This window comes from Nyctibius grandis, chromosome Z (genome assembly GCF_013368605.1).
Source record: "Nyctibius grandis isolate bNycGra1 chromosome Z, bNycGra1.pri, whole genome shotgun sequence".
Classification (NCBI taxonomy): domain Eukaryota; kingdom Metazoa; phylum Chordata; class Aves; order Nyctibiiformes; family Nyctibiidae; genus Nyctibius; species Nyctibius grandis.
The window spans coordinates 76,447,480-76,464,583 of record NC_090695.1 but is presented as its reverse complement, the minus strand read 5'-3'; the positions used below and the strand labels follow the sequence as shown (position 1 = coordinate 76,464,583).

Below are 17,104 nucleotides of genomic sequence, written 5' to 3'. Positions count from 1 at the left end.
CTCCAATATGGATGTCCCCTATCAACTTTCCAGGTTGCTATTATGTCTGCAAAGAATTAGGGCACTGTAGTGCAGTGATCTGTGCATTGTGTGGTTGCCCAACAATGCATCTGATGGTCCCTAGCCCTCATGCAGTTTTCACGGCTCTGGTGACAGTAATGTAACACCTGTCTTAAGTGGAAGATCATTATCTGTCTTACATCAGTGAAGCTGTCACAGCATGCTGGTCCCCTCTGAATCTGGGTGTGCAGCTGGGTGGTGGAAACATCAACGTGTCACCTCCATGTAAGAATGCCAGGAGGAATTATGAAAAGCAAGCAGGACACTGGGTCTAGAGTCTAGCTTGCAAGATCTTATTGCAGTCTACAACTACCTGAAGGGAGGTTGTAGTGAAGTGGGAGTCGGCCTCTTCTCCCAGGCAACTAGCGATAGGACAAGAGGACACAGCCTCAAGCTTCGCCAGGGGAGGTTCAGGTTGGACATCAGGAAGAATTTCTTTACAGAAAGGGTTATTAGACATTGGAATGGGCTGCCCAGGGAGGTGGTGGAGTCACCATCTCTGGATGTGTTTAAGAAAAGACTGGACATGGCACTTAGTGCGATGGTCTAGTTGACAGGGTGGTGTAAGGGCAACGGTTGGACTCGATGATCCCTGAGGTCTCTTCCAACCTGGTTGATTCTGTGATTCTGTGATTCTGTGATCTGAGGTATGTGCAGCAGGGACAATAACAGCCTGAAAGGAAGGGCGATGGGCAAGAAATGAACTAGTGTGTTCCTGAGAGGAAAGGAAAAGTGTGAAGCCCAGAGCCTGTATTGTCATGGCAAAGAGGCCAGGAATGGAGAACACTCATACTTAGAAGTTAATGATACTGGAATTTAGTAAGCTTTATATTTTGAACAGAGTCATCCGGCAATACTGGCTATCTGTTCAAACTTGGGATCTTAAGTTTTTGTTCTCTTTTTTGTGTTGACAGCCTTGTTTCCACCCACTACTGCCCAATCCATATGACGCAGACAGTTCTTGCTGGGCACTCTTTCTGGTTTGTGGCATGAGCAACAGGACCTACTGAGGGAGCACCTGAAAGCAGTGATTTGCAAAATGGTACACATCACACATTCATGGTGTTTGTTCATGTGAGGAGTGTGGAGGTTAAAGGCTGAGCTGTTGAGACTGTCCTTGGGGCCCAAAGTTCAGAAACAGAATATCAACTTAATAATTGACTATGGAAGGCCGCTGGGAGAAAAGTCACTTGTCCTTGCAGTCCATCACCTTTTGCTAGGGGTTTGATTTTCTGAGACAGTAAGTAACCTCATATCTCATTAAGCTTATTAAACTGCAGATTAAAACCTTAGGAAAAATGACATCTAAGCTCTTTCTGGCTTGGTAACAGGCAGTGCTCCTTGTGACACATTACATTTTTCAGGCACCATTTTTAATGCACATTACAAAATCATTTCCTGAAGGCAGTTCAATCCCTGGACCATATGATATGCGTGCATAAGGGAGGAGCTATTGCTTATCCCAGATTGGAATGTGCCAGGCCATGGAATTGAACAGTTACCTTCACACAATGGCAAGGGTTTACTCCAGCTCCCGTTGGCAAGACACGTGATATTCTGGGGCCCAACAAGATGGTACCCAGAGTTACACACAAAGGTTACATTACTTCTGTATGTGCTTCCTGTAGAAATGGCCTCTGCTTTTTCTACTGAGGGATGCAGCCCACAAGTAATTCCTAGGAGAGGAGAAAATATTTTTGGTTTTATACAGACAACGAAGGCCATTCTGTCTGTTACACACTGACAGCTCTGTTCACACACTGAACTAAGGGAAAGATGAGAAGAAAGAAGCTGAAGTATTACATGGAGAAGGGTTATACAATGCCTTGCCTGCCCTCTCTCGTGGGGTTCAGGCTGCAGACACCTGAGAGAGAATGTGCCCAAATGTATCTGATGATGTTGTAAACTATGAAGTGTCTTCAATCAAACAGAGTGGTCCAGAATCTCCTCTGAGTCCAGAGGAGGGCCACGAAGATGATCAGAGGGCTGGAGCACCTCTCCTATGAAGACAGGCTGAGAGAGTTGGGGCTGTTCAGCCTGGAGAAGAGAAGGCTCGGGGGAGACCTTCTAGCAGCCTTCCAGTACCTGAAGAGGGCCTACAGGAAAACTGGAGAGGGGCTTTTTACAAGGATATGTAGTGACAGGACGAGGCAGAACGGTTTTAAACTGAAAGAGGGGAGATTTAGATTAGATATTAGGAAGAAATTCTTTCCTGCGAGGGTGGTGAGACACTGGAACAGGCTGCCCAGAGAAGCTGTGGATGCCCCTTCCCTGGTAGTCTTTAATGGCAGGTTGGATGGGTCTTTGAGCAACCTGGTCTAGTGGAAGGTGTCCCTGCCCATGGCAGGGGGGTTGGAACTAGATGATCTTTAAGGTCCCTTCCAACCCAAACCATTCTATGATTCTATGATTCCAAGAATATTTCTTCTGAGCAGGCCAGAGGCTGCATTTGCAGTTTCCTTTGCTCCCTATATAGTGGAACGTGATCTCAAGATGTCCCCAAGAAAAATTAAAGTGGTTAAGAAGGATCTTGCTCCCTGTCCCACACTTACTGTGGAGACCAGGCAAATTGGTCAAAGGTGAGAGACAGGAATGCAAGGGGTAGGACTATGACATCACCATGAGAAGATGGGAAATGATTTACTGGTAAAGACCATAAAAACTTGGCATTTGATTTATAAACTGTATGAAATAAGTAATAAATCCTTCTTTTCATGCTCCCACAATTAACCACCTTCTCCTGCACAGAGAGCCAAGATTTGATCCTAGGGAGCAGACTCTTGATCTCCAGACATACAGAGTGGCCAGGATACATTAGCCTTGGCATGGCAGAGACGAACCATCCCAGCACATGATGTCCAAGGCCCTGCACACCAATGCAAGGCAAATCAAATACAGCAGGCCACAATCCTGTCTTACTGACCTGAGCACGACTCTGTGATTGTGCCACTTAATGTGCCAAAAGCAGCTCCCTTCAGATCAGGGAGAAACTGCCAAGGAGAACGTCTCTGCTGGCTTTTCCTCTGGCTCCTCCTGTTACAGCCCTCCAGCTGGAGGAGGAAACTGGGAGGAAGCCAGCAAAAGCACTCTCTCAGTTTGTTCCCCGGTTCTCCTGGAAAACTGCCACCATGTTGCTCTGCTTGATACTTACGCGTGCACGAAGGGGCGGAGGGGCTCCACTTCTTGTCAACGTGGCAAATCCTTCGGCTGGGTCCCTGCAGCTCAAAGCCAGGGTCACAGCTGTAAAAAACCTCACTGCCAAACAGGAACTCCTCTCCCTGAACAGATCCATTTTCTATCATGTCTGGGGGTCCACATGATACTCCTATAACATAAGGAATATGTTCCAATCAGACATAATCCATATGGTCTGTCCCATTCACAGCTCCTCCACAGGTTTTATTCTGAGAAACAGGGAAAGAACGCAGCGTTTGTCTGGACATTTCCAGATATTTGCCCCTGAGTGGTAAAACAGTATCGTGCTTGGTGCTTCCAGTTCCTGCTAAAGGACAAAATCTATGTGCTGGCAGGAAGCCTCGGGAAATTCCACTGTTGCCACTTACAGCCAACAGCTGAAGTCCATGTAAGTATGTTGACAACTCCTGTTTTGGCACTGCAGTCAGTGGGCACCAGACATCTCACAGAAGTGAAGTACCTTTGAGAATGAGTATACATAGAGTTACATTTGAGGATGCTAAGTACCCGTGACTCCTGGCAACTGATGTGTCCAGATGTCATCAGTAACCCCAGAAATCATGACCTCAAGTGTCAGAACTATTTAAACTTGGAAGTTGTCTGCACAGCTTCTTAGGGATACAGGAGCAAGGCAGAAAGGTGTGGTTATTTCCTTCACACACTAGCAATTCTGCAACTCTTCCAGGCTCTTATCAGTGGTACCTACCAAAAATTGTTAGGCAAATACAGACAGTATGAGTTATAAAGCAAAATAAGCATTAGTGTTTTCTGTTGTGTAAAATCGCACTTGACCAACATTAAGTGATAAACTCAGGTGGAACGTACTTCTGCACACCGGCACTGTGCCACTCCAAAGCCTGTCTTCTTGGCAAGTCCGTTCTATATCACCCTGTGAAACAAAGGAAAATGCTTAAAGAAGAACTTTACTTAGTAAACTCTTTTCTCCCATCAACTCTAGTATCCAGCAAGGCCAGGACATTTTCCCTCCATGTGCAACCCATGTAAGAGAGAGTTAAATGCTACAGATCAAGGCTACTAGAAGAGTTTAGGGTAAAACTCCTTCCTGCAAAGTGATGGGTATTGTTCATAAACCAAAAGTTTGTGGGGCCAGTTAGTCAGTTCTCTTGTCCTTCTCCCTGGAGTATAACCATCTTGTCATTTACCATTCTTGTTCCCAGAAATGTGTTATGATGATAAATCTTCTCCCTCCAGGACTCACAGAAAATCTTCTCCCTCCAGGACTCACAGAAAATCTAACTAGCATTTTTTTTCAACAACAGTACAAGCCTGTGTTTTATAAATGTAATATACTGATTTTGACCACATCCCAAACACTCATTCTTTAAATCTGCTTATAAATAATGTTATTTCTTTCTTATGTGTGGGCTTTATAGCCAGTCTAATAGCCCAGAATTTATTTCTTATTTTATTACAAGACATGGAGAACAACATCTAAATTTATCCCTTGAAGTAATGTACTTTCATTACAAAGCAAACCCACTGACAAGGGCAGCTGTTTGACATGTTGCATGGCATCACACCCAACGGACTTTGCTTCCCAAAGGGAAAAAAAAACGGACTTCTCTTCAACAGCAGGGAGACAGACTGACACTAGCTGGCGAAGCTGGAATACAAAGCTTGGAAGGACTTTTTACTGTATGAAAGCACTGGCTTATTACCTCCAAAAGTTACTTGAAACAGCAGTTCTACCTATCTGTCTAAATACCAGCGCATCCTTCCATCCCCAGTGATACCACATATGTGGCAACATAATGCAAATTAAATTTATTGTTACCTAAGCATTCTCTAAACTCTCCTTATTTTCATACTGAGTGACTGAGTGAATTCACTCCTGACTGGGTGAATTCACATGCATGAAGTTCTTAATATATTATTGGTGTTACGACAGTACAAAGGAAGCACAATCCTGCATTCTGCTTGCTACTTCACAAAACACAAAGTGGAGAGCCAGCCTCTGTCCTGGAGACACCTCACCACCCTGTGCCTCTGGACATGACTGTGCCCTACTCTGCCATCACCTGGGGATGGCAGGGGCCATGCTGTGCCTCAGCAACATACTTTCATTTCTGAATTCACTGCAGCTTTTGAAAACACACCTGAGGCAGCTCTGAACTGGCTAGCCTGAGTCCTGATAACAGGACAGCAGTGCTGCTCCAGAGCTCAGGTGGGGATAAGAGCCCAAAGCTCATAATAAAAGCAATGGACAGGAAAGAACTTGGTTCCCTTCTCCACCAGGTAAAAAAGGTGCCATTGAACAAACTGGAATCTCTTTGCCTTACTAAAACAAGCGATACCACTTTCATACCATCTAGCAATGTCATCGAACTGAGGGCAGTGGAGTTTATCAGGAGCTTTGAGTCTGAAAGGCACAATGCAGCACACATAATGCTTGGGACATTATGAAGTTGAGGGAAGAATGCAATCTAACTCTGGCCAGAGAACCAGTTCAAGAGAGCAATACATGAGAAATTAACTCTTCCATGATTTATGGTCACAAGCATATATATAATGCTCTGTTTGTAGAGGGCTGAAACAACTTCAGTTAAAAAAAACCCAACCAACACTGAAAGGTATCTACTGAACATTTATCTCTAAACAGGATGCTTTAATTTGCTTCAGTTACACCCTGAAGTCATTCAAGGACTATCCCAGACATAGCAGGAGCATTCTACAGACAATAACAACAACAGCAGATATCCAGCATCTGTGGCAGTTAGGGAATATATCAATACGGACCAGACATAATACATTCTCATAGTCATCACATAAGAACTGAAAATGACAACTAAAGGTTTAGAGTGCTGGAGATTTGAGCTTGCTTACTTGTAATTCATAGCCAGAATCACATTTATAAAGAACCACGTCTTTGTAATTGTATTTAGTGCCAACCACAAATCCATGCTCTGGAGACTCTGGGGTCCCACAGGACACAGGAATGCAGATGTCATCAGAAAACAGTGGCACCCAAATGCCACTCTCCTGAAAAAGAAATATAATTAAAAGTATAAAGGCACCACTTTATGTGCTTAATTCATACCAAAATGAAAAAGATAGGAAAATCATAGTAGAATCATCCAATGGCTGCGGGTGTACAGATGTGGTTAATGTAATACTATCTGTGTAATCCTTAATAAAACCCAGTAATTTAAGTGACACTTTTAAGATGTCAACATAGACTGGAGCTCAGCTTTGGCAGGAACATTCAGCTTAGACTTACAAGACTGAAGGAACAAAAAGTAAATGGGGAAATAGAAGCTTGGAAAAGAAAGTTCACTTGTACAAGATTACCTAATAGCTCAGGGACATCAGGAGAAGAATGAAAACTACAGCTGCCTGATTCCGTGTTCTGTACTTCTCTCCTGGATGAATGTCTAACACCATGACTAAGTGCTTCAGCTGCCTTAACAGACTGTCTAAGGCAAGTCTGATACCTGAAGAGACACTCAGCAAACACACCTACTCCTACTTCCACAGATCTTTGAAACAGCAAAATAAGGTGAAAACCTTTCTCTATGAAGTGCTGATTCTGCAAAAACATGCACGCTCAGCTTTTCTCATATGAACAGACTTACTGACTTTAAAGAGTCTATTTACAAGCTTAAGTCAAGGTTGTCCACAGCTAACGCGACAAGAGGTTACTAGCAGAACTGATGAGGGCGTTTGCTCTTTAACATACAGAGGATTCAAGTTTTTACAGCTGCACAGTGCATTAAAATGCATGCTGCCTGTTATTCCGGAGAAAAAGATCTCTGCACACAATCCTCAAAATATATTAGAAATCTTGGACATAATTTTTAAAAATCTTGGACATGATTTATTCCCTGAAATGTGATAAAAGGAATGCTTTTCTAAAGGACAGCGTTAGTATTTGATGGAGAAAGAAATCAATAATTTCTAGTTCTGAAAGTCTATACATGGAAAACTAATAATTGCTCTTACTGGGCAACAAAGAAGCATATTATATTTTGCAGGACATGCTTTAAATCTTCTTGTTGTGTGCAATTAGGGGCCAAAAGCTAACGAGGGCATGAGGAGGACTCTGGAATTCAACAAAGCCAGCAAAATAAAACAGTGCAAATAACACTATACCTTGCATGTAGATGTGTTTGCTCCCACCAGAGTATAGCCTTCTACACATGACAAAGTGATGTTTGTGTTCACAGTGAAGTTGTCCTCAGGTACAATTACATGGGTGATATTTCCTGGGAGGGGACACTTTCTGGGGCAACAGGAAATACTTTGAGGAGACCACTGTCCATCTTCCTGGCAAATGCATACATCCACCTCTGTCACCATTGTGTAGCCTTCCAGGCATCTGCAACACAGCATGAAGGCCTGACCACAGAGACACAGCTAGGGATAAGCTAACCCATAAAGTACAAAGTCAGACAGTAATTTTTCAGCATTAGTTGTTCATAAGCACACCTTTGGATTTCTCTGTTATTTCAAGGTAACCCTGCAAGAAGCATGCCTGGACTTAGTTTATTCTGTTGCAAGAGCTGGCAGCTTGAGACCTCATCTCCAGCTGCTTCATGCTGCTGCCACACCACATGGAAAGTGAGTTGGTGGCTTTACTGCTTGGAGGGTACTGAATGCTTTAATGCAGTTCCTGCACTGTCCTTCCATTTGCAAGGAGGGCTTTTCGTCAGGTAAACAGTGTGTGAGTGCCAAGCAATTCTAAAGATGATCTCACTTTCTTCCAAGAGCAAACCAAGACTTAGGCTGACCACAGGCCATTTGCCTAGACATTTAAGGCTGATTTGTTCTGTTTCACACAGTGCTTCATGAAGAGCAACTCAATTGGCTTGCACAAGTGGGTTCACTTGTAGAAAGGCAGACACAACCACCCCCTTCACCTTGCTGAAGATGCATGGAAATGACGGATACTGTTAAATTCATCCACATGTCATCTCCCAGTTCTGTCCCATACTATTATTTGCTTTTATTGCCAAAAAACCATCTCCCCTTGTGCCAAGGAATTCCTCACCTTGGAGAAAAGAGATCCGCAGTGTGCACAGTTCAGGAAATTAACAAAAACCCCTTTCTCTCACATCTGACAAAGGAGTAACTTCGCATAGAGAACACTTGGTCACAGTGCAGTGTTGCAGTACAGAAAATGGGACAAGAGGGAGATCAGTCCTTCTGTATTAAAACAGGCACCTGAAGCACAAGGAAGATGTAAATGGGTGTCCTGGTTTCAGCTGGGATAAAGCTAATTTTTCTTCTTAGTAGCTAGAATAGTGCCAAAAGGGGAGAAAAATTGCACACCCTGCTGACCGTTGCTGCCACTCCCTAAGAAAACCTGAATGTTCAGACCAGTGTTTCAGAGGAGAAGAGGAACGCAAAAGGATATGGGAAACTAAAGGTGGTGGAGGAGCGCAGCCCAACAGGCTGAAACACCTTGCTGGAGTTTTCAAGTGGTCTAAATAATATTTTGTATGTAATGAGAACATGGGCTTTGTCAATCTGAGCATGTGGTAGGGCTTAACTTTTCTTCAAGGTCTTTTAAAAACTTGCACTAACCGACGGTGTATAAACCTTCCATCTTCATTCCTTCAGAGATTTTATGGAAACAGCATGACAGCAGCATTCTTACCTGTACTGGACCTTGCTCCCGTAGGTGTAAATGTTCCCAAGAACCTCTGCATTTGGGACAGAAGGTGGTGGGCCACAGCTTAACAGCTCACAGCTTGGGTATGGCTTCTTCCAGACACCAGTCTCCACACAAATCAGTTCCGGACTCCCCCGCATGACAAAGCCTGTCAAGCAGGTATAGATGATGGTGTTCTCATCTGCAGAGCTGCTCCCATTGATGAATGTGTTGGGAATGATGGGTGGAGAGCCACACGAAATGTGCCCGCAGCGAGGAAACCCAGAACTCCACTTGCCAGCTGCCTCACAGGTGACTTCAGAAGGCCCTAGCAGTTTGAAGCCCTCCAGGCATTGAAACTGAGCACTATTCCCACAGCTGAAATCTGTACCAAGAACGACCCCATTCTGAACCTGTGGTGTAGGACACAGGCAGGGTAGGCAAGATGGAAGGCTTCCACTCCAGGAGCCATTGGACAAACATCGCCGTAAAGGATTGCCATACAGCTCATAACCAGGGAAGCACACATACTGGGCAAATTCACCATAGGTAAAGCCTGAGCCGTTCAGAAAGCCATGGGAGATGTCTTCAGGTGGTCCACAAATGACTGGCTCACAATGTGGAGCTTCTGCATCCCAGGTACCATCACTCTGACAGGTAACAGTAGACACTCCTTGCAGGCTATATCCTTCATTGCAGTGATAGTGCACTTCTTTCTTAAAGCCAAAATCTGAGCCACTAATTCTCCCATTGGGAAGAGACAGTGGCACAGGGCAGGTCACAGCTTTGCAAACTGGAGCGATTCCACTCCAGCTCCCGTTTGCAAGGCAGACTCTACTCTTGTCCCCATCTAACAGGAAACCTTCGTTGCAGCTGTACTCTGTAGATCTCCGGAACGTGTACTCCTCTCCAGTCACCTGACCGTTCTCCAAAACTGGTGGTGGGCTGCAGGAAACAGGAATGCAAATCGGTTCACTGCCATCCCATTTCTGGTTCTCTTGGCATCTCCTCTCTGTGGGGCCATTTAACTGGTATCCAGGATCACACTCATAGTAGACAACACTCCCATATGTGTAGTTTTCCCCTCTTATGTTCCCATTCATAAGCTGGGTAGGTGAGTTGCATGTTATCACTTTGCAGTATGGAGCAGTGTTACTCCACTGCCGACTTGGCAAACATAGTCGTGTGTTGGAGCCAACAAGTGTGAACCCTGGCTTACACGTGTACTGCACTGTGCTACCAAGTGTGTTCTCAGTGAAATGTAAAAAACCGTTCTCTGGGGGTGACAGCAAGGTACACTCTATTGAAACACAGGTGGGGGCAGTGCCATTCCAAGCCCCATCTTCTTGGCAAGCTAGAACAGGGTTTCCCACTAGCTCGTAGCCAGAGTAACATGTGTATAAAATGATAGTTCCAAATAAGAAAGTGGTGAGCTGCATTGCACTGTCCTCCTTCAAGGAACTTTTGAAATCTTTCAAATTATCAGCCAGTAACATATGCGAAAGGGAGGGACTCTCCGTAACGCTCTCCTGGTCAGAACGTCTTTCCCCGTGTCTCACCTGCACGTACTCCCCAAAGTCAATGTGAGGAGGCAGGCCACAGTCTGTTGGGAGGCAGGTTGGTGTGGAGCTAGACCAGCCTGATTCTTCACAGATCTGCATGGCAAGTCCAGACAGCTGGAAGCCTGGCACACAGCTGTAAATGACCATGGCCCCATAGCTATAATCTGCACCCTCCACAAAGCCATTCTCGATGGGCTGAGGGGGCTGGCAGTTTATGGCTTTGCAGGAGGGAACCGCTGTACTCCACTCCCCTGTCTCTAGGCATCTCAGTGTTTCTTCCCCTTGGAGCTGGAAACCTCTGTCACAGAAATACCTAACAGTCTGCCCATAATGGAAGTTTGTGAATGAGTATTTGCCATTGAGGATCTTCTTAGGTCTTGAGCATTGAATAGGTTTGCAAGCTGGTCTTCCTCCAAGCCACTGTCCATCTTCTCCACAGAGGACAGTTGTGTTCCCTACCAGTTCGAAGCCTGGTTTACATGTATAGAGGGCCGTGCTAAGAAAGGTGAGGCCCTGCACATCAACAATGCCATTCTGAATTTCTTCTGGTTGGGGGCACTCCACAGGAATACATTCTGGCAAAGGCAAGCTCCATGAGCCATCAGCCTGGCATCTGATGGTAGACTCACCCTTCAGTAAAAATCCATCCACGCAAATGTATTTCACAGTGCTACCAAAATGAAGGGATGAAGTCAAGGGGTCACCAAAGGGGATGTATGGAGGTGCAGGACACTGTACAACCTTGCAGAAGGGAAAGGAATCATTCCACTGTTGTGAGGGCAAGCATTTCAGTACAGAGGAGCCATGCAAAACATAACCCTCCTTGCAGGAGAACTGTACAACACCAACTTGGTAAGTCACTTCCCTCAAGACCAGCTGGTTTTCCGCCAAGGGTGGTTCTGGACATTTTGTTGGCACACACTTCGGGCTTTGCTTTTTGCTCCATTTCCCAGACTTCTGACATGTCCAATAAACATCTCCAGTCAGCTCATAGCCTTCATCACAGAAAAACTCAACTTTGGAGCCCATATCAAAAGTTTCTCCCTTGGAGTAGCCATGTTGGATGGGTGGGGGTTTTCCACAGCTGAGGGGAACACAGTAAGGAGGGGATTCACTGTACCATTGCCGATTGGCTTGGCAGATAAACACTGAGCTCCCAACCAACTGGTAGCCAGCCTCACACTGGTAATTTGCCTGGTTCTCAAAGAAGCGTCCAGTTGTTTCCTGCAAAACAGATAAGATGGAAAGCTAATTTAATTTCTTGCGTTCTCTTGGTCTAGCTTGTAGCTGAACCCAAACAGCAGTAAAGGCTGTCTGCAAAGGAATGAATGCAAACACCTGACACAGAATGTCTTGCCTCAAATGATTCACTCAGCTGTCAGGAAATCTGAAAGCACCATCAAAATAAGAGAGAAAATTCAAGGCTTAAAAGGTAAAAGCTAGAAAACATTTCCTCTGCTTTCCTCCTTCCTGACCCATGAGGCCAAAAGATGTGCAGATAGGAAGACAGAAAAGAAATGGGTCAGGAGAAGCTGCCATGAAATGTCCTATTGTTGGTATGGTTTTTTAGCTTACAGGTGTATTCAAGGCTGGAGCCTTCAGATGTACTACTACTAGGAGATGTTTAAATGTGCCAGATAAGCAGCTGCAGGGTCTTGAGCAGGCAGCTGAGGAGCCCCTCAAAGCTGCAGGCTGATCTCTGACTGAGGTATTAAAAAATGTCTCTGAATGGAAGGAATATCTGGAGGAGTGATCCTACCTAAGGAAGGCAACACAGAGTGATATGCATTAGTTAGAGGATGTATCTGTGTGGGAGTCTGAACAGAAATTGTTGCTATTACTGCTGGAAGCCCATGTAGGAACTTGGATGCAACCCTCCCCACCAGTTTTTAGCTAGATTTAAGGATTTGGCTAGATTTAAGGAAGGAGGGGCGATGTTCAGAAGAAAAATGTCTTAAAAATTCAAAGTTAAATCTTTACAATAGTGTTTTTGATCTTCCTTACCACTGCGTCAAAGCACAACACAGGTTAAGTAGTTGCTACAGGTTTGGGTTGCTGCAAGGAGATTTTTAACTTCAGGCATTGTTACCATGTAATTTGATAAGGAAAGTTCTGACTTCAGTAAAGAAGTGTGCTTGCATTGAAAGAAGAGAAATTATCCCAAGGTGATTTATCTATTGCAAATCAGATTTTTTTCATAGCAGTGAAAAGAGCAAGGCTTGTGAACTCGCAACACTACTTCAAATGTCTCCAGATGGCACTGGAAAGCCAGCCATGGACCAAACAAATGAAGAGTAAAACATTAAGGAAACCAACTGATTGTCATATGCCATCTTGAGTCACCTAACTGAAAACCCACTTTAAGATAGGAAATCCCATGGAAGTGCCCATGTTTTTCAGACACGATTCTGCTGCAAATCCACCTGTTCATCCCTTTGCTTATTCCATCCAGTCAGGTCCTTCCTCAATTTTAACAGCATTGCAAAACAGAAGAAAACCCCAACAGTGGCAATTGTGAAGACATATTCAGTTTGCTATGGTACCAGGCAGATGAGAAAACTCATTCTGTACCTTAATAAAGCCATTCTCAAGCTGCGGTGGTTCTCCACAGGACACTGGGTGGCATGTGGGCAAACTGCCACTCCAGTTGCCAGTGGCCTCACAGGTCCGCTTCTTCTCTCCCTTGATGTAGAACCCCTTGTTGCAGCTGTAAGCCACCACTGCTCCGAAGCTGTAGTTGGCCCCACTGGCGTAGCCATTGCTAATGTGGGGAGGCTCTCCGCAGCGAACAGGGATGCACTGGATGCTCAAAGGAGAAGGATTCCACTGGCCCCCTCGAAGGCACTCGATCTTGGCTGAAGTGTTCAGAACAAAGCCTTCCATGCACTTGAAGCTCACAACGGAGCCAGCTGCAAACCTGGCTTTACTAATGGACTCCAGAATGCTGTATGAGACGGTGGATGGCTTTTCACAGAAATCAGCTATGCAGTGGGGCATCTCCCTGCCCTCTGGAGGCACCCACTTCCCTTCTGCATTGCAAAGCAGCTGAGAGTTATCAGCCAGGCTGTAGCCATCCAAGCAGAAGTAATAAGCTATATCGCCAAAGAGGCGGTGGCCACTCTCTGGTGATGCATTTTCCACATGGGGTGGTTCATCACAGGATACTGCCAGGCACTGCTGGTGGCTCACACTCCACTCGCCGCTGGCTAAGCACTCTATGGCTGCAGGGCCAACTAACGTGTAACTGTGGATAAGGAAACCACATAGGAAGTCAAAAAGACAAGCATTGTCAAACGCTACCTACAGTTTCCTGAAGTCCCTGCAGTACAAGTTTGCTTGCTAGCACCCTGGAAGAATAGGATCCTTTACAAGAGCTATGATCAACTTCAAAAGGAAAATCTTAAAGCCTCCATGTCGATAGGTGAGGGGATATTCTAGCACACCTTGTGTATATTGCTTCTCTCTCATCTGTCCCTTTGATGACCATTCCTGAGCTTCCATGTTGGTTGAAACCACTACAGCAAACCTCGTATCGTGCTGCGACAGTCCATACAATCCTCAAAGAAACTATCCCACAGAGAAATTCTTCCCCTTTAGCAGAACTGAATAGAGGAGAAAGATGAAAAGCCCAAAAGGCCTTTTGGGTGCCTGTATCAGCCCTATCAATCTATTTTCACACTTGCAAGCAATGAGAAACTCCTTAGTGAGTTGCCCAGAGAGGCTCTTGCCAGTAATGCACATGGCAATTTTGTAACAAATTCTTCCTGAAAAACCACTGTAAAGATTGTTATAAAAAGCCAATAAAATTAATGTTGAGTAGAAAAAAAAATCACCTTTTACAATGAAATTCTACCACATTATTACTATGAATGTAGTTGTATTTTTTTAACCTATCTCTAGGATGAAGTGACAGGCAATACTCCATGCTGCTCATCACCTCACTTAAAATCCGGCTGGTTAAACACGCAACGTTATAGTCACAGTACCTGTGACTATCTTCTAGCTCAGTTTTGAAGTCTCTGTGGTGTGCTCTCACAGAAAGCAAAGAAACAATAACTACTGCAAAGTTCCCAGTGACTCCTTCCAGTTGCAGGCTGGAAACTGGTTGTTCAGGGTTTGATGGCAACATCTGTAAAAGTGCTTTGCCTTGTTTGCAGGATTTGTTTTCAAAGCCTCATGACTCGACTCCAGAAAGAGAGCCTATTATGTGCCAATGTTTAGTATGATCCACTCTATTCATTGTCACAGACAGCTCTGACCCTCTTTAAATGCTGCTATACTATCCCATTTAAAATGCTTGCACAGGAAGGAGAAGCAGCTTTTAAAATCATAATACAGCCAAGAAAACAGAATAAGGATGCTTTGCTTCAATTAAGTTTCAAATAATATTGCAAAGCCAGTTTACAAGAAAAATGCTGGCTTATCAATCTACCTTTTTACACCAAGAAGGAGCAGAAAATCCTCCAGCCACTTAGTGCCTGACCTGGCAAAATCTCTGCATACCTGCTCTGCCTTCCAGACAGAACAGTCTCAAGAAATGCAATGGGACTGCTCACGGGCTGTAAAGATAAGCACGTGCAAAGGTTCTTGCAGGATTAGAGTCCAGCATTACATTCATGCTCAACGTCGTAAAAATGGAGCCTCATCTTTGATGAAATATGGTCTGAAAAGGTCACTGCACTGAGTAGACAAAAATCAAAGAAAAATAATGCACCTCAATTATTGAGGAGTCAGAGTTTTAAGGAAGCAGAATTTAGAACACTAGAACAGACAGTTCTCAAAACACACCAAACAGCTTGCTTATAGCCTGAAGGGACATAGGGAATTCTTTATGATCAGGGCCTTGAGTTTACCACAGAAGTACTAGTTCTGTAGTAGCTCCAAGGGAGAGGGCTTCCTGTTGAATTGGTCTGTCATTCCCCATGACTCCTCTCCATTCTCCTCTTCCAGAGTGTATTTATCTGCCATGAAACTACTTTAAGAAATGCCTATGTGTCCCTTACTAACTTGACAGCCCACAAAAATATCTCCATCACATTTAATTTCCAGAGAGTTAAGACAGAAACATTAAAAATGGATTAGTCATTTTTAGTCATAAAGGACTTGTGAAGCAGTTCACCAGTTTTACTCATCCTGACTATTGGTCCAGTAGTGCTAATCTACGTACCCTTCCTTACACGTGTAAGAGACTGTGTTTCCAAAAGTAAAGTTATCTCCATCGATGACCGCATCTTTGATGGCAGGAGGGGATCCACAAGAGACAACGTTGCAAGCTGGAGGTGTGCTGTTCCAGTTCCCTGAAGATGCACAGACAAGTACAGAAGGTCCCTGAAGGCTGAGACACAAAGATCATTATTAAGGCTGCCATTTCAGTCCAGGTGAGGAACAGAGAGGGAAAGAGGTGCTTTGCTTCTCACTGACTTCCTGGCCCCAGTGAAACCAAGGGGAGTCTCTCACTGACTTCAGAAGAGGCTAGAATCTCACCCTCTGTTCATGAAAAAGCACTGCTGATGCTGTCAAAAAAGCTGCTCTTCAGATTATTTTGAAGAGAAAGCTGATGGACATCATGTGGGGCCTCAATGCACTGTGCAGACTCACACATAACTTCAGCTGTAACTTTGCTGTATCTTTGAGCCCCAAAAGAAAGTCATGGTGTGCTTAAATGTTTATTTAAGCTTAAAGATTTACTTGTATGCCATCAACACCACACCAGTCTTGAGACTTGCAATGAGGCCTCAGTCTGAGACCTGATTCACTCAAGGACTTAAACACTATCTTCACTCAGAAAACTGAAGGAAATGTTCCAGTTCAGGTTTGTTTACAAAAAGGCATTCAGTTCCTTCAGGAGATAAAGGATTTTGCTTGAGTGAATGGCCACATACATTGCAAGTTGATGGCATTTTTTGGTTTCCTTAGCTGAAGAAACAGCAATGCATTGGTACAAAAGGTGTTACTCAACAGAGGTATTCAACACCACCCTGAGGTGCCCTGGGTGAACCCCTGGCCTCCATTTGCTAACACACCTGCCTATGGATTCCCAGTAGGTCCCATGTCATAGCTGAGAACCCTGCAGAGGTGTGTCTGATTTCCTACAATTTAGTCTCAAATAGTATTAAAACCCCATGTTTAGTTGACTGAAATGAGCTCAGGGGTTAATGGAAGAGAATACAACTGACCTGCAAAGCCCTTACAGATATGGCACAGGCCCTTGTCAGGGTAGTGGACTCTGCCTACCTGTGGCGTTATGTTTAAGACAAAAAGCACATAAGAGGTGCTTGAAGGAAGAGACTGGGTTCACACTTAGTTCCAGAAATAATGCATAAGAGGGACACTGTTTAGGAGGCCTTCCCCTGGAATGGTGACCACAGGAGAGAGGACTTCTCTCACCAAGCTGTGCTAGAGAGGTAAAGGAAAAGAATCACAACTGCTCTGGTATTTGCTGCCGGTATGTCCTAAGTAAGTCCATGGTCAAAAAACTCACTGACAGTGGTAAAAGCACTGCCTGGTTTAGTGGGGTACAGATAAGCCCACACTGTGGATCTGCAACTTAACACTACATTGGACTGCAGCTGAGGTATCCATTTGTATCAATACAATTAAAACATTCACCAAATGAGCACACCTCACCTACCTGTCTGCATCTGGACAAGGGAATGCTTGCAGCAGGAAAATACAG

The 17,104-nt window shown here is 44.5% G+C and overlaps 1 protein-coding gene across 1 annotated transcript in view; it reads right to left on the bottom strand.

Moving 5' to 3' along the window:
* Nucleotides 1–17,104, bottom strand: part of SVEP1 (sushi, von Willebrand factor type A, EGF and pentraxin domain containing 1) — a 136,967-nt gene that overhangs the window by 22,261 nt on the left and 97,602 nt on the right. Inside the window, exons 36-43 of the mRNA XM_068422904.1 lie at nucleotides 15,596–15,763; nucleotides 13,000–13,672; nucleotides 8,873–11,652; nucleotides 7,366–7,591; nucleotides 6,100–6,255; nucleotides 4,081–4,144; nucleotides 3,212–3,385; nucleotides 1,563–1,736 (exon numbers count right to left, since the gene is read on the bottom strand). Coding sequence (XP_068279005.1) covers nucleotides 1,563–1,736; nucleotides 3,212–3,385; nucleotides 4,081–4,144; nucleotides 6,100–6,255; nucleotides 7,366–7,591; nucleotides 8,873–11,652; nucleotides 13,000–13,672; nucleotides 15,596–15,763 — 4,415 coding nt within the window. The remainder of the gene's footprint in view (nucleotides 1–1,562; nucleotides 1,737–3,211; nucleotides 3,386–4,080; nucleotides 4,145–6,099; nucleotides 6,256–7,365; nucleotides 7,592–8,872; nucleotides 11,653–12,999; nucleotides 13,673–15,595; nucleotides 15,764–17,104) is intronic.